General features: G+C 39.2%; 3 protein-coding genes across 6 annotated transcripts; 2 read left to right on the plus strand and 1 right to left on the minus strand.

Moving 5' to 3' along the window:
• The first annotated feature begins 58 nt into the window (after positions 1-58).
• Positions 59-4,529, plus strand: L(1)g0020 (RNA cytidine acetyltransferase l(1)G0020). Its single transcript, XM_078190803.1, has 17 exons — positions 59-218; positions 333-596; positions 671-829; positions 904-1,140; positions 1,217-1,421; positions 1,487-1,608; positions 1,717-1,853; positions 1,951-2,235; positions 2,317-2,398; positions 2,515-2,631; positions 2,716-2,892; positions 2,960-3,107; positions 3,179-3,323; positions 3,390-3,601; positions 3,683-3,855; positions 3,916-4,164; positions 4,244-4,529. The coding sequence occupies exons 1-17, from the start codon at positions 111-113 to the stop codon at positions 4,472-4,474; spliced, it is 3,051 nt and encodes a 1,016-aa protein (XP_078046929.1). The 5' UTR covers positions 59-110; the 3' UTR covers positions 4,475-4,529.
• On the minus strand, positions 4,530-10,899 carry LOC144475187 (uncharacterized). 2 transcript variants are annotated; one of them, XM_078190826.1, is made up of 6 exons: positions 10,094-10,899; positions 9,649-9,840; positions 5,746-6,044; positions 5,459-5,688; positions 5,193-5,381; positions 4,530-5,125 (listed from the first exon to the last, which is right to left on the minus strand). In XM_078190826.1, exons 1-6 carry the CDS (start codon positions 10,505-10,507, stop codon positions 4,614-4,616), a joined length of 1,836 nt encoding a protein of 611 aa, XP_078046952.1. In that variant the 5' UTR covers positions 10,508-10,899; the 3' UTR covers positions 4,530-4,613. The 2 variants fall into 2 exon arrangements, with proteins under 2 accessions (XP_078046952.1, XP_078046942.1); XM_078190816.1 differs by having other exon boundaries at positions 10,079-10,895.
• Positions 10,900-11,931: 1,032 nt separating this feature from the next.
• Positions 11,932-18,224, plus strand: LOC144478344 (xylosyl- and glucuronyltransferase LARGE1). 3 transcript variants are annotated; one of them, XM_078196147.1, is made up of 13 exons: positions 11,934-12,503; positions 12,947-12,993; positions 13,091-13,242; positions 13,310-13,440; positions 13,819-14,002; positions 14,316-14,860; positions 15,364-15,516; positions 15,697-15,999; positions 16,148-16,344; positions 17,207-17,348; positions 17,424-17,554; positions 17,648-17,740; positions 17,999-18,224. In XM_078196147.1, exons 3-13 carry the CDS (start codon positions 13,164-13,166, stop codon positions 18,123-18,125), a joined length of 2,085 nt encoding a protein of 694 aa, XP_078052273.1. In that variant the 5' UTR covers positions 11,934-12,503; positions 12,947-12,993; positions 13,091-13,163; the 3' UTR covers positions 18,126-18,224. The 3 variants fall into 3 exon arrangements, with proteins under 3 accessions (XP_078052274.1, XP_078052273.1, XP_078052271.1); XM_078196145.1 differs by lacking the exon at positions 12,947-12,993; XM_078196148.1 differs by lacking the exons at positions 12,947-12,993; positions 17,648-17,740 and having other exon boundaries at positions 11,932-12,503.
• The last annotated feature ends 2,986 nt before the right edge of the window (positions 18,225-21,210 follow it).

The raw sequence follows: 21,210 nt of genomic DNA on the forward strand, positions 1-21,210 counted from the left end.
TTGTAAATCGTATGTATACATCTGTATATGTGTGAAAGGTTTTGTATTGCCTAGCATCATACATGTGGCGTGCACGTTTTTAAGGTTAGACAGAAACATTTATTTTAAACATGGTCCGTAAAAAAATAGATAATCGCATTCGCGTTTTAATTGAAAATGGTGTTGTTACGGGACACAGAACGATGTTTATCGTTATCGGTGAGAAAGCAAGAGACCAGGTGAGTAAAAATTTCATTCAGCCCATAATTTATTTAGAATTTAAGTTGATTATAATTGTATTATTGACAGCACTAATTCATTATAAATAAAGTTAAAAACTATACTATCAACAGGTTGTCCTGCTGCATCATATGCTATCAAAAAGTGTCATAAAAGCTAGACCATCTGTCCTGTGGTGTTACAAAAAGGAATTGGGATTCAGTAGTCACAGGAAGAAGAAAATGAAGTCCTTGCAAAAGAAAGTTAAATCTGGGAAGCTGGATGTCAATGACGATGATCCATTTGAATTGTTTGTTGTTTCTACTAACATACGTTACTGTTATTATCACGAGACACACAAAATATTAGGAAATACTTATGGCATGTGTGTTTTACAAGTGAGCCTACATTTCATATTCTTCTGTATCTTACATTTATTTTATTTACTTACTGTTTGTTTGGTATTGTTCAGGACTTTGAAGCAATTACTCCAAATTTGTTAGCACGTACTATAGAAACTATAGAAGGAGGAGGCATTATTGTATTCCTCCTACAGTCTGTGAATTCGCTGAAGCAATTGTACACAATGAATATGGACGTTCATCAAAGATTCCGCACAGAAGCACATCAGGTACATCACTTATGTTCATTTTATTAAGACAAAAATTACTTTAACAGCTAATTCATTATTTCAATGTGTTGCAGGATGTTGTAGGTCGCTTTAATGAAAGGTTCCTTCTTTCTTTAGCATCGTGTAAAAGATGTCTAGTTGTTGACGATCAATTGAATGTACTACCTTTATCATCCCATAATTTGCAAATTGAACCTGTTCAAAAATTAGCTAGTTCCGAAGAAAATGCGGAATTGGATTCACTGAAAGAAACTTTGAAAGACACGCAACCCATTTCATCTCTTGTTAATTGTTGTAGAACAATTGATCAGGTTTGTTAAATTACATTAAAAATAGCTACCAAGTACTTATGTTTAATAAATTATATGATTAAAATACTCCTTTCAGGCTAAAGCACTTCTTAAATTCATTGAATGTATATCGGAGAAAACATTAAGATCTACTGTCTCTTTAACTGCTTCTAGAGGACGTGGAAAATCTGCAGCATTGGGTTTAGCTATTGCTGGTGCCATAACATTTGGTTATTCAAACATTTATATTTCTAGTCCAAGTCCAGAGAATTTAAATACCCTATTTGAGTTCGTTTTCAAAGGTAAATTATTATAAAATTCGAATTATCAGATTTATCCGCATATTAAATGTTTCTTTTAATTTTAGGCTTTGATGCACTTGGATATCAAGAACATCTTGATTATGGACTAGTACAATCGACAAACCCTGAATTTAATAAAGCTACCGTCCGTGTAAATGTTTTCCGTGATCACAGGCAAACAGTTCAGGTACATTTGCCATGTACATTAAATTTTAGTATAGATAGAATATTAATGTAATAGATTACAAGACATAATTTTACACGGAATATTAAAACGCTATATAATTTTTTTCAGTACATTCACCCAACTGATGCACATAAGTTAGCTCAAGCTGAACTACTTGTTATTGATGAGGCTGCTGCAATACCTCTCCCTTACGTGAAAGCTATGCTTGGTCCTTATTTGGTATTTCTTTCATCAACTATCAATGGGTACACACATTGTTTTCTTTATGAATGAATTTCTATATTATTGTCGTAGAATATACTATCCTGTTTATATTCACAATGTGTAATTCTCCTTGGACAGATACGAGGGTACAGGTAGATCATTGTCATTGAAATTATTGCATCAATTGCGTAGCCAAACGGTTGGTTCTAATAAGCATGAAAAATCTGATAAGCAGCAGAACGAAAAGACCGTCATTGGGAGACAGCTTCATGAGCTTACGCTCGAAGAATCTATCCGTTACAAACCAGGGGACTCTATCGAGCAATGGCTATGTGATTTATTATGCTTGAATGCTAACACATTTACGCCAATATTATCTGGATGTCCACCCCCTGACTTGTGCCAGTTATATTATATAAACAGGTATCTATACAAGTACAAAAAATATTTATAGGAATAAATATTTTTTTTCAAATGTTTTGATATGTTATAATTTTTTTCTAGAGATACTTTATTTTCATACCACAAAGCGTCCGAATTATTTTTACAGAGACTGGTAGCTCTCTATGTCGCTTCTCATTACAAAGTAAATATCATTCTAACAATTCTTACTAAATATAATTAATTATTAGACGATATGTTATATGCACTTTTTGTTCATATATATAATTTAAAAAGTACTAAATATGTCAAATTTTTTAGAATAGTCCGAATGATTTGCAACTGATGTCTGATGCTCCAGCGCATCATCTGTTTTGTCTTCTGGGTCCAGTTGACTCGAATAAAAAAACGTTGCCAGAAATATTAGTAGTAATCCAAGTAAGTGTATAAGATTGTAATAAATTCGTTGCATATATTTTAGTAACTAAATTAGTGCATTTCTAATGTTTCTATAATACATAGATTTGCCTAGAAGGTGAAATCACTAAGAACACCATAAACGATGGGCTTGTGCGTGGACGCAGAGCGGCCGGTGATCTTATACCTTGGACTATTGCGCAACAATATCAAGATCAAGATTTTCCATCATTAGCGGGTGCCCGTATCGTTCGCATCGCGACGCATCCGGATTACCACGGGGTAAGCTAATTTATCGCTTGTGTAAAATGCTGAGAAATTAATTACTTGTAACTAATAATTACTGTAGATGGGTTATGGCAGTCGTGCATTAGAATTACTGAAGCAGTACTACGAAATGAAAATACTTAATATCAGCGAAAAGTCTTTGGAAACGCCTGCTACAGAAATCTTAAAAGTACAAGACGAAGAAGTTGGTTTACTGAATGAAACAATTGGTAAATACATTTATTGCATCTAAAATCAAATTTTTTAAGTATTTGTCATTATCATACTTGGTCAATCTCAGAACCTCAAGCATCTTTACCGCCTCTACTTCTGAAACTAAGTGAAAGACGACCAGAAAGTTTGGACTATTTAGGTGTGTCTTTTGGTGTTACCGAACAGCTACTAAAATTTTGGAAGCGGTCTAATTTCGTGCCTGTTTACCTAAGGTTCGTATTTTTATCTATAACCAAATACGTACAATAAATACGTAATTGTGCCCCCTCGCTTTTCAGACAAACTGCAAACGATATAACAGGCGAACATTCTTGCATAATGTTATACAAATTCAGTTCCGAGCAACAGGAAGATGTTAGGTGGTTGCAAGATTATTGGACCGATTTTCGACGACGATTCATTACGCTACTGTCTTTTTCATTTAGTTCATACCGATCTTCATTAGCATTGAGCATACTAATAAACAAATCAGTTTCTCTGGAAGTTACTGGTTAGTTAACCTTTAACAATATATTCCTTTTTATATTACCAGGTTACAGTTATTTTCAAATGTAATTAATTTTTTGTTTAGCCTTGAAGAAAGAGACGTTGGACATATACTTTACTTCCTACGATTTAAAACGTTTAGCTATGTACAGTAATAACATGGTGGACTATCATTTGATAATGGATCTGTTACCGCCGCTAGCTCGTTTACACTTTCTGAATATGATGGGCGATACTCATTTATCAGCAGTACAATCGGTAATATTAAATTCAAATATCGTGTTGTTTCTAGTATAAAAATAATATATTTATTTTCAGGCTATATTATTAGGGTTGGGCTTGCAACACAAAACTGTTGATAAATTGGCGGAAGAATTGGATTTGCCAGCTTCGCAATTGCTTGGTCTGTTTAATCGAATTATACGTAAATGCATAAAGTACTTGAATGGAGTAGCGGAGAACTTTATTGAGAATACCATGATGAGGAAGGAACTCAATACTGATAATGTAGAACTTAATCCAGTTAATGGACAAAGTTTACACGATGAATTAGAAACTGCTGCTAAGGTATAATTATTTTTTTCACTAATTATTATCATATTATTTTTTATCAATAATAATAATACGTTCCTTTACGTTTTTTTAGGAATTGAAAGCAAAACAAAAAACTGAATTGGAGAAATTGAAAAGGGAAAATTTAGATCAATATTCTATTAAAGGTTCCGAAGTTGAGTGGAAGGACGCTCTTTCAGGGAAAAAGAGCAAAAGTCTCATTTCGATAAAAAGCAGTGAAAAAAGAATTACTGAAGATGACAGTGCCTTAGAACTTCAAAAAAAGCAACCTAAGAAAAGGAAACGACATTCGTTTAAAACTTGATTGGTGTAAAGTATTTTAAGTCTAACTAAACAAATAAATAATGAATCAATTATTACGTCTTGAACCTTTTATTTTCCTTTTAATTAAAATGCAATGAAAAATCGAGGTAGATCGGTGCCTATTACATATTAATTTATCATTAATCAAAAAAGTTATTATCTACTATATATTTTATACATTGGCAGATTAAATTCCTTTCGTGCTGAACAGATCGCGAAAGCAATCTTTCTAATAATTGCGAGGTGTATGGTTGTTTCCTCCTTATATTCTTTCTTCGTTCCGTGTCTTTCGAATACTGACTTAATTTCTTATTTTCTTTATCTTTGTGTTGTGAAATTGTGGTATCCTTCGTACTTGAACTTTTTTCGGATGTTACATTTGAGCATTGCTCTACGTCTATATTCTCTTTTACATTGTTCACAATATCACTCGTATTTTGTACCTCACTCGTATTTTGTACCTCGCTCGTATTTTGTACCTCGCTCGTATTTTGTACCTCGCTCGTATTTTGTACCTCGCTGGTATTTTGTACCTCGCTCGTATTTTGAATTTCGCTCGTATTTTGTACCTCACTCTTTTTAATAGAATCTTCTTTCGTAATATCATCTTCAACTCTTACTCTTTTAATTGGTACTTCTTCAGGTGCGTCACCTAATATTATTTCAATTATACAGTGACAAATGTCTATTAAAAATTATTAATTAATATTTGTACTCACTATCGTCGGATGCAGTCCCATAATCGGCTACCAAAGCAGATAGAGAGGGGACAGCAATAACCGGTTTAATTAAGGGAATTGATGTTTCCTCTTCGTCAGAAATAAAATCAACACTTTTCTCACATTCATCATCCACAACTTTTTCATCAAATTCATCTTCCACTTGCAACTCCGTTCTTCGTATGCTTACTGAAACGTTTACATATGGAAAAATATATTCGTGTAAAAAAAACAGAAACAATAAATGCAATATATTAAATATTTACGTGTTCCAGAAAATTCTTTTAAACCTCTGTACAATTTTGACTCTTGCACATTATCGCACGGTGTTTGTGCGGGCATTCTCGGCATTTTTCGTTTCTTATTTTGAGTCCGTAAAGGTCTTTGCTTTTTCTGTTTCATAGAATTTACCTTTTGTTTAATTATTTCGCCTCTTTTCACTTTCTCTATTTCTTCTGCTTTTCGTTGCTCTATATTAGCTTTTGTAGGATACCTCCTGCAATGCTAATCAACAATTACATCCGCAAAGATCTCGCCGTGCAATACAACTTACTTTTTTCTTTCTGTTATCCATTTTTCAATATCTTCAGGGCTGGTTACATTTTTTATCTTATCGTATAAACCGCTGCTGTGCTGCATGGAAATGTGTTTCTCAACGAGCAACGGATGAGCAGAAAAAGTACACCCAGCAATACCGCAAACTGCGTGTTGTTTTTTATGTTCAATAAGATTATCTTCCGATGGAAAATCTCTGTCACATAATTCGCAATAATATGACTCGCATTCTTCCGAGCTGGTATAATTTTCGTCTCTCTGATCGTACGGCTCTTCATCACTTGGATAAAGATGAGCCTAAAAATGGTAACTTCGAATATTCTTATACATTACGTATACCGAGTTTCAATGCAAAAATACTTCTTAATACGTGACCATTAACACTGAATACTTCATTAATTTTTAAACAATCTCTGTTGCATACCTTTATTCCTTATAGTTTTGTAATATTTATCGATGTTGCCGAACTTATTATTTACAACTATTAAGGAATAATACGCTTTTTAAAAAAAAAGCTTCTCTTCTTTAAGTCACAATAACTTCCAAACATGGATAAGTTAAAATGTAGAATTAATACACGAAGAACTTTTTTACGTAAACAAATAAGATAATTTTTCATAAAAATTTGCTTCTTGCTCGCGGAGTTGTAGAAGTATTTTTTCAATGTTGCATAAATATAAATAACATTTGTAATACAAAAACGATATATACGTATATGTGTATATACATGAAACGATGATTACTTGTGCTGTTATGTGACACACTTCATCATATGTTACACATTTATATGTTTTCCAGGGTATTCAGAAATTCAGCCTTCAAGTTGAGAGAACTGATACAAATGCAGATTTTCCATCTACTTTCTCGACACTGATACTCGGTTCAATTTGTTTATCGTTGATGGAAGCATACTTTTCCAACGAAACGTACAGTGTATGGTATATGTTACAATTTGATACAAATATGTATTGCGAAACGGAAGACATAATCGAAAATATGGTTGACCTTAAAATACATATTGAATTCTAGATGTAAATTATTTTGGAAGAAACTAATACATCTAATTATCCACATTCAATAAAATTTACTTATTGCATATATTACTGATTAAATCTACTATCTGTTCAGTTTGCACTATAGCATAGAATGTACCTAATCGATACAAGATTAAATAACAGTATACATCTTGTGTATAAACGGTTCTTTGTTAGGTCAAATCCAAAGAGATCATTTTCATATTTCAGAACGATTATTCGACGCCATGTGTTTAATTGCCGTTTCTTAAATGGATCACAGAGTAATCGGGGACACCAGATTTAGAACTTATAGAAATACGATTTATTCTTACAATACGCATATCTTAATTACAAAATGCTTGTTATCCTGAAGTTCTTTTATGGAAGTCATATATTGTTGAAATGAATAAAAAGTACTCAATACTAGGACACATACTAACAAACAATTACAAAAATTGTCATGTTTGAATACAGAGCCACAAGCTACGTACAAAAAGGCATTTGATTTTTGGATCTACCAAATAAATATTGTTTTTCATTTGCTACATAATACATCTGTAAAATTGACTAACAAATGATTTTGCAAAATTTGTCTTTGACAGAATTCACAGACGGAAATATTATAGCTCGCAGCACTGTATACTATCCAAAGAACATATCAAGAGTTTTACAAGATAGAGCTTCTAGAAATCATTTCCTAATGTATAATAATGAAGAACAAATTATAAACATCTAACACTACTATTTGTGAATCTATGTAAAATAAGAAATATACAAAATTTTACATTTGCAGCCTATACCAATGAATCAAAAGGACGTAAACAATTTCAGTTTTTTCTCTCTTATATAGTGTGACAACGAAACGATAGAGTATATCGGTTATTCAAGTATTAATTAAAGTCTATTCTTTCAAACTAATCAGTTACGATAGTTTAATTGGCATGCACTTATATTATAAATGCTAATAGAAGAAAGAGATAAAGAAAACTTATATTGCAATGTAATGATATTTTACAAATGACAGAAAGCGGATAATACAAATTCGTTTGTTTTTTTTTGACAATCGAAAGAAACGATACAAGTATATCCAAAGAGCAGTATTATCAACATACTGCACAAAAAGTAAGAAATAATCAAATCGTTCTGAAGTTTGAAAACAGAATACTTGTGTATGTAATTTCAAATTGTTCAATTCTTTATAGGAGGAGTAGCCTGAAGCTTTAAGACTGTGCCTGTTCGCTGGAAGGCTGGTTCTCCTCCGTTAGCTCCGTTTGCTCTGATTGCTCAGTCGCATTCTCAGTTTTCTGAACACCCTCGGATTCATTCGTATTCTTATCATCTGTTTTTTGACCACCCTGTAATCAAAGCAATTTGTCAACTATGATGGAACAGTGTCAGATTAATTACATAGTGCCAATTAAATATACTGGTGCAAAGAATACTTATTATAAGTACTGATTATATAACTTACAGAAGCTACAATATTATTAACGACAACGATCCTATTTCATTTAGATTATTTTACTCAAAATAATAATGATTTAAATAGAAAGATAACATATGCAAAGCTCTACAATGTGACCGAATATGTTGGCAAACTCGAAAATTATAAATAGATTATTGAAAACTTATCGTTACTTAATGATTCGTATGGTTTACTTACTTAATTAAGTATAACATAATCCCTAGCTTTGTATCAATCATTTTACGAAAACAAGTACAGCCAATTCTTTACAATTGTCCTTGACTTTGTAAACAAAAATAGATCATTTCGGATTACTCGAAACTTGCGCGTCGTTTTTATGGTTGTTGACAATCGGCAACTATAAAAACGAGCCGCGAGGCTCGAATAATCATCCCTTCTATCCTCAAATTGTCCATTATTGTTTACAAGATGAAAGACAATTGAGAAAAATTTACTGTACATGATAATGAACTTCTAAATGAAAATCTAGTACAAGAAATTACTGTTGATGATAGAATAGTTTTCAGGTTTAAAAAACATTTACTAATACTTACTGTAAATAGCTAGAAGGAATAAAGAGGTTGTATTACTGTGCTTACGATACACCAAATACAGTCCTTAATCAATATGTTAATATAAACAAGCAACAGAGAAATTTAAGGAGAAGATATTAATTATGTAACAAATTCGTTTAATTATATTGTACTTGTTTGTACAGGGTGGTCTACTGTATTTAGTAAAATTAAATGTACATCATATTAGTAACAATGGCTGTACAATGTAAACAAATATATGTCAAATATTTATTAGAAGCAATTGAATGTAATACCACAACTTTATATTGATGTTATTGATTCACTGAATCAATAATTGGCATTTAATGAAAGTTACAAAGTATGCAATAAGGAATTGTAATACAGTAAGCAACAGAAGTGTCTATAAAATAAAAATCAAGATATTGAATGATTTTGTTCCCAAATTTTTATTAATCCCAAATCTCACTAATTCACCAATTGTGGCAAGAATAATTTCTATGAGAAACCAAAGCTGAAGTAATTATTGTAACACTAAATACTTAGCAACTATAACGAAAAATAGCTCGATTTACATTTTGCACTTACAAACTCTATTGCTCCTTACTATCCAAGTTAATAATTCTTTTATGCAAATAGAAAGCTATGAATGTATTATTATCTTAATTGTAGTACATCAAAACATGATCATAAATTATTTTTTTATTCACCATCTTTTGTTAGACATACTTTTCAATTAATATCTTTTCCAAAGTATACCAGAAATCATATCTTTTCTTATTAGTGTGAAGAAAGAGAACACAGTTTATTCATGGAACTGTTAGTTCAAGAGAAAAGAAAAAGCATCAACGAATGCTTTGTTTGTAGAAATTTAATGAAAACAGTACCTGTTCAGGATGTTTTGCAAGATAATCATTTTTAGCTTCTCTGATCATCCTAGTGACCTTGTTCCTCAGATCCTTAAATTCTTCCCATTCCTTTGCGTCCTTATTCTTTTTTGCTTTTGCATAAAGCTTATTTTTCTTTTGTATTTCGCTACGAATCTCATCGGTCATCCATGGCTTTTTCAGTTCTAATTCCTAAATAATAATATCTTCTCGTCAAAACTTATACTTAAAAAATTTTAGATTCCAATTGCTTTCTTACTATATAAATTACATTTTAAAATATTGTTTTCATTAAATATTAATGTGATAGACAAATGATTTTGTATTGCCTGTAATACTTGAAATTCCATTCACTATTAAATACAAATAAAATAAATACATTAAAACTACAACTTAAATACTATAAATACATTATAGAATTCATACTTACTTCCAATTTGCTTACTTTTTTCATGTTATTCATTGCTTTTCCTTTAGCGTTGCCATTCCCTATGGAGAAGCGTGGTCTCATATGTGGTACAATTTGAGGCGGCAATCCTCTTCTGGACCATGGCCTCATCGGTGGTCCTCTCGGCCCAGCAGCACGCAGACCCATCGGAGGAACCATCGGTGCCATACCTCTGACCCTGGGACCGAACAGTGGCATGGGTCCACTAGGTCTGCTTACACCGCCCGGTCTCGGCGGAGGCGGCAATCTTTGCCTCATGGGACCGAAGGCAGGATTCATGGGTGGCGGTGGCATTCTTGGTGGTAAACCGGGAGGTGGTAGCCTACCGCCAAATCTGGGTGGTGGAGGTGGTCGTATGCCAGCTGGGGGCACTCTAGGCCCTAGCAAAGGTCCCCGATTCAGCGGACTCATGTTATCTTTCGAATTGGCCCTACGGAACCGCTTCCTGTATCCTTTATACGATCGACGCTTAATGTGTCGCCAAGTCCGAAGCTTCCGTCACAAGGTTAATAAATTCTACTTCATACACTGCTTAGACACGATATACCTCTTCCAGAACTAAAGCTAATGATATATTAGCCGAATGGTAACCAACTTTCAGTGGAAAACAAATCCCGATGTTGATTGTTGTCGTAGATATCGTGAAATCATTACGAATTTCCGCAGATAGAAAGCGTACAACACCGCAAACAGTACCGAGTTTGATGGTGGAGTCGTTGGTGTCGCAGACCTGAGAACTATAACTCTATGGACGATTTTCGGAACTCTGTTTCAACTGCCATCTATATCCGTTTCCAACTTATACGAACTAAAACTCTATGTAGCAATTTGGAAGCGTTAATTAAATTTTTGGATTCCGGAGCTAAAACGTAATAAATATATAAAGTAATCTTTTTATTCAAGAACCATATCTAGGGCCAACGAAGTTTTTGAATCGAGAAAATCTAGCAAATTCCTGTGTCTGATTGTCTGACGATTTACAAGTGTATGTTGCTATAGTATTGCCTTACAATGTTGTGCTATTAAGGGAAAAGGGCTAGAAATTTGAGATATCGTACAAAAATTACCTTTTTCTGATTAATTGACGTTCCACAGCTAAATAGTGCTACTTTCACAGTTTCAGACAAAGAGAGGAAGTGGCGTATGAGCAGAAGAGCAAAACATCGACACAACCACAAGCGAAACCAGTCACACCGATAACAATGTAGCTGGTTTTATGGCGCGAAATTTGATTTGTACTTTTTGCCGCATAGAATTATTGACCGCCAACGAATTTGCGAACTTATGAATTAAAATGTATGAATCTAGAACAAAAATCAAAATTAATTGGTTGGTTGTGAAGACATGCTGCAATGTGTGATTGTTCAGAAAATTTAGATTTAACATCGTTGCGCATCTCGTTCACAAATACTCTACCGGATGCGGATGGACAGCCATATTGAATTTTAGTTCGTACCAGTTTGTGATGCACATAGGTGGCAGCGACACAAACGTTGTTTGTAGCGTTGTTTCCGCTTTACGAATTTTTCACAGAAAAATAGGTGAGAATTTAATTTATATAAATTTATAACAGGAATTAGTTTATTAAAATTTATAGTAAAATTAGTGATGTGTTATAGGGATTGGATGATACCAATGGTTTTCCTTGGCTCTTCTCCTTCAATTCGAGCAGATTCAGTGCAGACCTTCGCTTGTAGGTCTCAACCATTTCTTATACTGTTTTACACCGTGGCTTAGACTACATAAAACCACAATTTGACGACAGATAACACCACTGTTCAGTTTTTCTATGCGGTCGACGCGTTTAGAAGTCCAGTTTATAGTTACACCTTCAGGTCCATGATATTTGATAGATGGCTCAGACCATGGACCTAAAAATCTGTGCCATTGTCTCATGCGACACAATAGAATTATGTTTCGTATCATTCGTCATTGTCGTATAACAGATGTTGCCTCTAGAATTTTGTCCTAAGAGACCAAACACTGCTCCTATACCTCGTCTGTGATTCTATCAATTTCTATGATTGAGTGGACGCGACCCTCTGGCGACGAAACTCGGTAACTATGTCACGATTTACCGACCGACACAAAGCGTTTCGTCTCATGGCTCGTACCGAGTGGTAATTCTACCAGCACGTTATCCAGTGATTAAACTATTTATGTTAGACTTCCTGCTTCGAGTGTTTAGGATGCGTGCCGTTCGGACGTTCCTCGGTAACTGTGATTACGCGAATTTACGAACGTTACGAAAGGTAAATATCCCACGTTCCATTAAAACGTGAACGACTGCTGACAGTCGAAGCAGATTATTCAGTGAAAATTCACGTGCAACACTTGGAATCGAATCAATTCGGAGCAATGGATTTAATTGGATGACAGTCGGCGAATAAAAGTCACTATACTAGAGGTACGTGTTCGTTGACGATCGATGATCGTTTTGTATTTTTTTCTAGATTTTCCAACGGATCGATAATTACTGTTAAATAAATGAAAAGACATTAATGTCTCACGTTTGTTGTTTACTATTCGATTCGTATTGGCGCATGTATCAGGTGACAGTATTCTTGCTCTACCGTGTGTAGATCATTCGCCGATATCGTCGCGGCTGTAATAAGAAAGATGGGGTAGTTTGTTCGTTGTGGAACTGTTCCAATTTTTGATAATTTCAGCAAACGTAATCTTTAAACCAAAATTGAGAGAATGGTAAATTCTATTATAGCAGATAATTATCGAATTAATTTTTTACGGGTAAAGGTACATTATATTACGGAAATAGATAAGAAGGAAGATTTCTTACGATTTTTACGAACCTCAGATTGAGATGTATTATGAATAAATTTTTATTTTCAGTTGATATTCGGAAGTTTAGTTTTAAGAACTGAGAGGTGCATAAGAAGGTCAATTATTACTTATTAATATCGTTGGATGATCATACCTAATAAAAACGTCGATCCTAGGAGTTTGAAACAATGATCAACCGATTTCTAATTGTAGATCCCGTCATCTAATCGATAGAGTTCACACGTCAATCATTCTACGAGTCGGGAAATATGTCTTCCATATTGCAATGGCTCGATCATGGCTAGGATGTCTATTGGGAGTGTTAGTACCGTCGGTGGTATTTTACTTGTATTTATTGTTGAACGGTAATACATTTCGATATTATTCGGACGTCGGACGACCTCCCAGGATTCTCAAGGTTTATTATTGTAGTGCCTTCCGCTGAGATTGGTTCCTTCAAGCTCGATGGGAAGTCGGGCGCGTTGTCCGTGGACGACAGAATGAGATTACGCGTCGAGGAGCCTAGCTTGCGAAAGTTTCACATAGAAAATAATCAAATCGAGGTAAAAATCTTTCAAGTGTCCAGACGGATCGACGGCTCAACACTAAACCTACCAGCGCCGGTCAAATGACCGGATCCGCATTTGCAACTTTATAATTATTGAAGTCGTAGAGCTGCTTTTATTAAAAATCATCGACTATATCTTTTTATTCAGGCACGCATTATTAAAGAAATTGCGGAATATTTAAATCAACTCAATATTGTAATTTTGATAAGTTAGTCGATTTTAGTACTCGGTAGTTTTAGTGTTAATCGTGTGTCGACGATGCACGCGCGATTAAGAGCTCCGTTTGGACGTGAACTTACCTAGGTACAAGCGATCTATCGGGGAACGAGAGAGATCACTGTACGGCAGTGAACGGTCGTTTCTTTTTTCAAGGGGAAATGCGAGACCGTGCACATCGCGATGGTCTGCGCCGGCTACAACTCGACGTTCGCCCTCGTGACTGTAGTAAAATCGGTTTTATTCTACCGCACTAAACCGTTGCACTTTCATTTGCTCGTCGACGAGATTGCGAAGAGAACGTTGGCGACCCTGTTCCAAACGTGGGACTTGCCTAATGGTTAGTAAAGCGGTAGTCGCCGTCGCCGTTATTATTCTCCCACCGTTCTTTAACGCGAATCGATCCGATTCTTCTTTAAATCGATTGCACGAATTAACGTCGTCCCCGTTGCATTGACCTATTCGCAACGACGGCAACGGCTGAAAAACATTTAGCCGTGCGGGGTGACCCGGTTCCAACAATTAACCGACTGAGCTAAATTACGCCAATTAAGCTATTTTCGAGCGTATCGGGTTCGCTAAGGAACGGTCGTGAGCCAATAACGCCGACGGTACTACGGGTCGGCAATTCTTCTCCCGGCTGTGTTTTCCAGTAAATCTAACGTACTACAACGCCGAGCGATGGGTGCCAAAGGTGTCCTGGATTCCGAACAAGCATTACTCCGGCGTGTACGGTCTCCTGAAGTTAATCCTGCCGGACGCGATGCGGGAGGACAAGGTGTTGGTATTCGACACGGACGTGACCGTCCTAAACGACGTTAGTTTGCTTTGGCGAGCGTTCGGGAAGTTCACGAACGATCAGGCGCTAGGTTTAACGGAGAATCAGAGTCATTGGTACATAAAGGCGCTGTCTTACGGTCAACGGCCATGGCCGGCCCTTGGCAGAGGGTACAACACCGGCGTGATGCTAATGCAGTTGCAGCAACTCCGTAACAGAAAATTTATGACCCTCTGGGAAACAGTTACCAAGCGCGTGCTCGCCCGCATACCGGAAACTAGTTTAGCCGATCAAGACGTAATAAATGCTGTTATCAGGGAGCATCCCTCCATTATACACGAAATAGAGTGCACCTGGAACGTGCAGTTGAGCGATCACACGATCAGCGATCTTTGTTACCGCGACACTAGTCAGATAAGTGTACGTGTCGCCAGTGTCGCGCAGATGTTGGGTCGTCCAATAATTCATTAGTCTCATCAAATTGCTTACTATAACATGCCAAACTTGCTATATACTTCGCACGTTAACGAATAATAAATTTAATCACAAGAAGTGGATTCTCCAAGCACGAGCGATGTTTAAAAATCAGAGTAATATCAGTCGTTGCAGCTATAAATAGTAAAAATACATCCGCTATCTTCGATTATAATTTTGATCAACGTAGAAATGAGAATGTTGAAGGTTCAGTCGACAGATTGCAATCGGAGATTACAGGTCGGAGATCGTAATCAGTGAGAAGCGAGACGAACGGAAGATCACGCTCCGCAGAAAAGGAAGAAAACAATCTCCAGTAACCGACGATGCTGACTCGATAAGATCGAGAGAATCCCGTGCTATCCTATCCTCGCTCAGAATTTATTGGATGACCCAACATTCACGGTTCCCCGAAATGCATCTGTTTTCCATCACTGGGCTACTTTTAGATCGTGCATTGGAATTCGCCGCGAAAGCAGGATGTGTATAATAAGCACATCAACGAGTTCCGCAAGTTGCACAGGGTCTTCCTCGAGATGGACGGAAATCTGCTTCGTAGACGGTTGTTCGGTTGCGATAAACACGACGAGACAGCGTCCCAAGTAAGTCTGGCCCGGCTCCACGGCGAACGAGTCGAGGAATCGATAAGCGTCTTTCGTGCTTCACCGCGGTCGATCCGAATACCCCCGATCGGTACACCCGTGATCGGGGGTATCCAGCGAGAACGTTTCTCGCGCTAGGCAACCTTGGTTGTCGGCAGGAAAGCAATTTCTAATTTCTAGTACAACGAGTCGAGTCAGTGTCAGGACTTCACCAGAGGCGCGGCCATGCTGTATCGCACACACCCTTTCCTCCTCGAGTACGAGTACAACGTGTACGCGCCGAGGGACGTTGCCCTGGTGACCCAGTGCAGCGTGGAACGAATACCGTTGCTGGAGGAGCTGTCGAAGCACTGGCCGGGAACCATAAGCGTTGCGCTCTATCTGACGGACGCCGAGGTCCAGAACTTCCTGGAGTTCGTCAGAGGGTCTATCGAGCTGCGCAAGAGGAAGAACATCGCGTACCACGTGGTGTACAAAGATGGGGTGCGTGTCGCTGTAGCTTCCGGGGGCGACCGGGCGTATCCGGCGTCTGCGATATCAGCCCGATAAGGCGGGACGACAAGAAGGAATTATCCTTGCTCTTCCGCCGTGAGCCATGTATATTCAATTACACGAACGTCTTCTCCCCCAGGACCTCTACCCGATCAATTACCTGAGAAATATAGCGATGTCCTACGTATCGACTCCATTCATTTTTCAACTGGACGTTGATTTTCTGCCGCAGCACGGGCTCCACGAGAGCCTCATGAATTACATCGGTAAATTAAATATCACCGAGTCGGACAAAGTAGCGCTGATCGTGCCGGCATTCGAGACCGAACGTTACAGGTATTTCCGCTCGGCCGGCTTGTAAACGCATACAGATCCGTTGTCTGCTGCACAATGTGTACACCCCCGGTGATCTGATGCGATGCATACTCGCGTGAATGCATGAGATGTCTCTAGTGGGGCTCCGACTGCCGACTGTGCTCGGCTGCGAGGAACAAACGGTTGTTTGAGCCTGTTAAGGTTTGCTCATTGTTCCCGGTGTAATTGTAGAGGACACCTTTATAGCGCGATAAAGGTTCGATTTTACGATCGCGACGCTTTCCTGCCCTTTGGGCCCTGTAGAATCGCTCCGCAAATGGGATGCTTTTTCGAATATTTTGAAAACCTCGAAATTATTGTGGTAATGTACGCAATGCTGTTTTATACTCGCTTGTTAATAGTATAGTGTATAATAATATTATAATAATGTAATACACGTTTGTTCCATTGACGTCGGAGCCCAGAAGCAGACACAGGGCACTCGAATTTCCATAAAACCATCGTATTCGATGTAGAAGTATTCGGACAAAATTGTTTTGTTAACCGGACGGCTGTGCTCGGGTCCATTTTGATCCAGCATTCCGAAACCATTGTCTAGCCACTTTTGACGATTAATTTCAATTGAACGTTGCCCGGGCGAGCACCGCGAGAAGACAATTAGCCTAAATGGACCTAAGCATCGCCGTTCGTTCAGTCGACGAACGCATTCGTTCTCCGTGGACCACGAAGAAAGTTTGCATTAATAATACCGAGGAATGCACGGTGTGCACTCCGCGGGAGAAGTATGACTGGCTTTGTGGAAATTTCGTAGAGTGCATCGCGCGCGCGTGCGAGCCGCAACTGCATAGCCGTAACCGAATGAGGCGGCTGATATATTTTCTAGGTTCACGTTCCCCGCGACCAAAGACGAGCTGTTGAAGTTTTTGAAACGCGGAGTTCTGTACACGTTCCGTTACCACGTGTGGACGCAGGGCCACGCGGCGACTAATTACAGTTACTGGCGTAACACGATGGAACCGTACGAAGTACGTTCCGGTAAACCGGCCCACGGATCGTCGTTCTCCTTAAGCCCGCAAACGATTAAGTTAATGTGATCGTAGGTCACCTGGGAACCAGATTTTGAGCCGTACATCGTGGTCTCGAGATTAGCCCCCAGATACGACACCAGGTTCGTCGGTTTCGGCTGGAACAAAGTTTCCTACGTGACGCATCTGACGATACTAGATTACAAGTAAGAGATCCCAACCACCGCCTGACGCGTTTAATAATCTAAGCCGAGTCGTTCGCTGTGCCGCAGATCCCATAAATTGAAAGGTTTATATAGGTACATCGTCCTGCCGGATACGTTCATTATCCATCGACCCCACGCGCCTAGTCTGGACATCGGCAAGTTCAGAACCGACTCCATTTACAGGAGGTAACGTATGAAAAACATGATCGTTCGTTAAAAGCACGGCACGGCCGATCGGAACGGTCCAATCACGGGAGAAGAGTCGCCCTATCGGACGCGGCGTACCCTTAAATGGCTCTCCCGTTTTTCGCAATTAGAACCGGTCGACAACCTTGAGGGAGACACCGATGATTATATTCCGTACGACATTCTCCGCCATACCGGATCAAATGTAACGGACATGATTCATTCGCTTTTTTTGCCCCCGGTGCTGTATTATTCCAGATGCCTGAAGAAATTGAAGGACGATTTCGTCCAGGAGCTGCTGACCAAGTATGGCGAGAGCGCTCTGTCCAAGCTGAAGAAACTGACCAAAGAGGACAAAGTATTGAAACCCGTTGGAGACAAATAGCTGATAATATTTACGAGAGATGTATTGGAAGACTCCGAGGCTATGATGATGATGATGCTGCTTCTGCCGCTGCTGCTATTTTCTCAATAAAAAAGGAACCTGAAAATTACCGTACAGTGTTTCTTCCTTGCCCCGTAGATTAAGAAACTCCATTAACGCGACGATCGTTGATTCTGCAATGGAATTTATACCGAAGCAATACCCTCGATAAATCCAAATGGATACTGTTAACAAATACGGCGGCTGTAAAATAAAACGAGACCGTATAACGTCTCGATAGGTTCGCGTAAACGCGTCGAGATTTCCGTTGTAATCGTGGGGCAGGATTTGAACAGACATCGCCGGGAATATGGGGTTGGGAAATATTTATTAAAATTTAACCATCGTAGTGGAGTGTACAGAGTGGTGCTTTCAGTACATTCTCTTAACGTTACAGTCACGCTAAATATTTCATTTATAAAATATGTATAATATTTACAGTGATAGTACATTGACATGGCGTTATAAATTATAGTCGGCCGAGAACGTTATACCGAAGAACGGAACGAAATTCGGTTGCGTTACATGGTAAAAAACTCGCGTAGAAAAATAATCGTGGCTAGAACGATCGCAATGACAATGTGAAATGACATTGAACGTCGCCTAACGGAAACACGGATACTGAATTCATCGAGAGAGAGATAGAGATAGAGAGATAGTTAAGACTATTTTAAATAGTAACCATAGCAATAATCAATAACGATAGGCAATGAGAACACGATTATCAAATAAGACGACGGTCGGTTTACGTATAATTAATAAAAATTATCAAAGGAAACTCCAGAACGCGATCAACGTTCGCGGATAAAGTTGTTATTTTTTTTTTTACGTCGATTAATTCCATCCTTAACGTTTCTATGTTCATCTAGGATCTAATGAAAAGAAAGTGTCTTGAACGCTACATACCCTAGAGAGGTTCCCTTAACGTTTATATCGTGACACGCAAACATAGTTTCCTTTACATTTATAATAATCCCTATTACGATAAAAACACTCGGAATAAGCGTTCTCATCCTGTACAACGAACAGCTGTACGAGATACGAAAATATGGTAATGGAACGTCACTGGTTCGTGACATCAGCCCCGTAAATGTCCTACACACATTCATCGAAGTACAAGGAGAAACATGGACGCGGCCTGATCCACAGAAACGCACGTCCTACATCCGATTCTTTCCTTCTTCTATCTATCGTATTTCTTTCTTTCTTTCTTTCTTTATTTCTTTCGTTTGCTTAAACAGCTCGTCGTCAGGAACACGTCTCGCGTTTCTGCACGGGTTACCGTCTTACGTATCCGCTAGCGTACACGGAAAGTCGAGGAAAAGGTCCCTCTCTATCGATTCGGGGGGGACCTGGCAATGGAATGAATTAGGCAGTTTCGACGACGATTAGGACGCGACTCGAGCGATCATACGGGGAAAGCACGCTTCCTCGATCATTCCCTTGGCATAACTCTCTGCGATCGGACGTCGCGCGAACTCTGCCGCTGTTCAACAACGATCCTCGCACCAATTCCTCAAAACTAGCAAAGAGAACAGTTTCGATCGAACACGTTGGTATCAATGGCCCCGACTTCGAAATCACGAATTCTCTGCCGTGCAGACGTCGGAGATCGAATCGTATCGTATATTTCCACCCCGTGCAAACCGTAGGCAATTCGATGAACCGTCGAGAAACCTCTAGCCGCGACACTTAGGCCAATCAGAATTCCGATTATTCGCCGCGTCTGCCGACTTTCGCGCGCGACGAGAACGCGAGCGGAGCGGTGCGACGAGCGGGGCCGACTCGACGGCCTTGGGCAGCCAATTCGCTCAGTCTCGGCGATCGCCCGACAGTCCGGACCGCAAAGAGTTAACTCGATCGATTGGATCCCGCATCTGCGCCGGCAGCGGCGGAGCGACCGCTGTTCTTCGCCGACGCGAACAGGCGACTTCGCGGAATCGATTAGGAAACGATCCTGGGGTCTCCTCGCGGAGAATTGGTCTCGCGGATCGTCGCAGACGGGGCGAGATCACGTTCTTTCGTTGCCAAAGCAATTCCATCGGACCGATTGTACGTCTAAGAACGGAAAGCTTGTATCTACGTCGAAAAAATGTCAGTCTTCGGAGAGCAGCTACCGACTCGATGCAGGTAAAGGAATCTAGCTCCGCGAGAAAGGAACGACGCTTCGAAACAAAAGGCGAGAGCGCGCACGCGGTTTTCGTTCTATCTAAATTAACACGCTCGACGGCGGGCAGTCAATTCTACGAAATTAGGGCGTACAAAATTCAAGCTGCCCGGGGGCTGTAAAGTATTCAGGGGCGTTCGGCGTTCTTAAGTCGCGCCACCTTGATTGCCATTCCCGGGGATTAATAAATGAGACCGCGGGGGGAAGGCGCGCGCGCGGAAGAACTCGCGTTCGAAAACGGAAAGAACACTGTTGCGATCTGTCTGGAATGTGTACGACGTATTCCCGGCGTCGCGCGGGAACGTCGATCACGCTGCGTGGTATCAATTGTGCTATCGTCGCGGGGCCAAAAAAGACGTCCCGAATGGAACGCGCTCGATGGTATATCGCGTTCAATTAGATTAATTATGCGCGCGCAACGTCCAGATGGCTGCGGTCGGATCGGTGTATTGGACGGTACTTTCATCTGCTCGATCGCGGACGCGGTCGAGAAATTCGCGCCAATATTTCAGTGTCGGGAGGGGTGGCTGGGGATGTTTCGCGGAACTGTGTCAGTCGGAATTAGGTTCGAGCACTCGTTCGACAAAAACATTTATTATCTCGTTAATATAGGGAATCGAACGTTGGAGCAATAGCAGATGGAACACTATAGAATATCGCGGCTACGTTTTCGCGGTTGATCGAGTCTGTTAAAAATGTTTCGACGGCAGTACGATCGAGAACGAACGCTTGTTCCCCCGGCTCTGCCGTGATCGATTTCCATTGGTTCTCTTCGAAAGGTTAACGAACAATCTAAATTCAAGACGGCCTCGTCTTGGCTTTCCGCGGCGAAGAACTCGCGAAGACCCTGCGCCGGTCTTGCGCGCCCGATTTCCTAAG

Source organism: Augochlora pura, chromosome 2 (genome assembly GCF_028453695.1).
Source record: "Augochlora pura isolate Apur16 chromosome 2, APUR_v2.2.1, whole genome shotgun sequence".
In the NCBI taxonomy this organism is placed as follows: domain Eukaryota; kingdom Metazoa; phylum Arthropoda; class Insecta; order Hymenoptera; family Halictidae; genus Augochlora; species Augochlora pura.

Bases quoted from the DNA above. Each gene is read 5' to 3' on its own strand.
- LOC144478344 (XM_078196147.1), top strand. From the start codon at position 13,164: ATGGCTCGATCATGGCTAGGATGTCTATTGGGAGTGTTAGTACCGTCG. The intron at 16,345-17,206 runs GTATTTCCGCTC...TATATTTTCTAG, and splicing joins TTCGAGACCGAACGTTACAG to GTTCACGTTCCCCGCGACCA. The intron at 17,349-17,423 runs GTACGTTCCGGT...ATGTGATCGTAG, and splicing joins ACACGATGGAACCGTACGAA to GTCACCTGGGAACCAGATTT.
- LOC144475187 (XM_078190816.1), bottom strand. From the start codon at position 10,507: ATGAGTCCGCTGAATCGGGGACCTTTGCTAGGGCCTAGAGTGCCCCCA. The intron at 6,045-9,648 runs GTACTGTTTTCA...TACCATTTTTAG, and splicing joins TTGCAAAACATCCTGAACAG to GCTCATCTTTATCCAAGTGA. The intron at 5,382-5,458 runs GTAAATATTTAA...TAAACGTTTCAG, and splicing joins AAAAGAATTTTCTGGAACAC to TAAGCATACGAAGAACGGAG.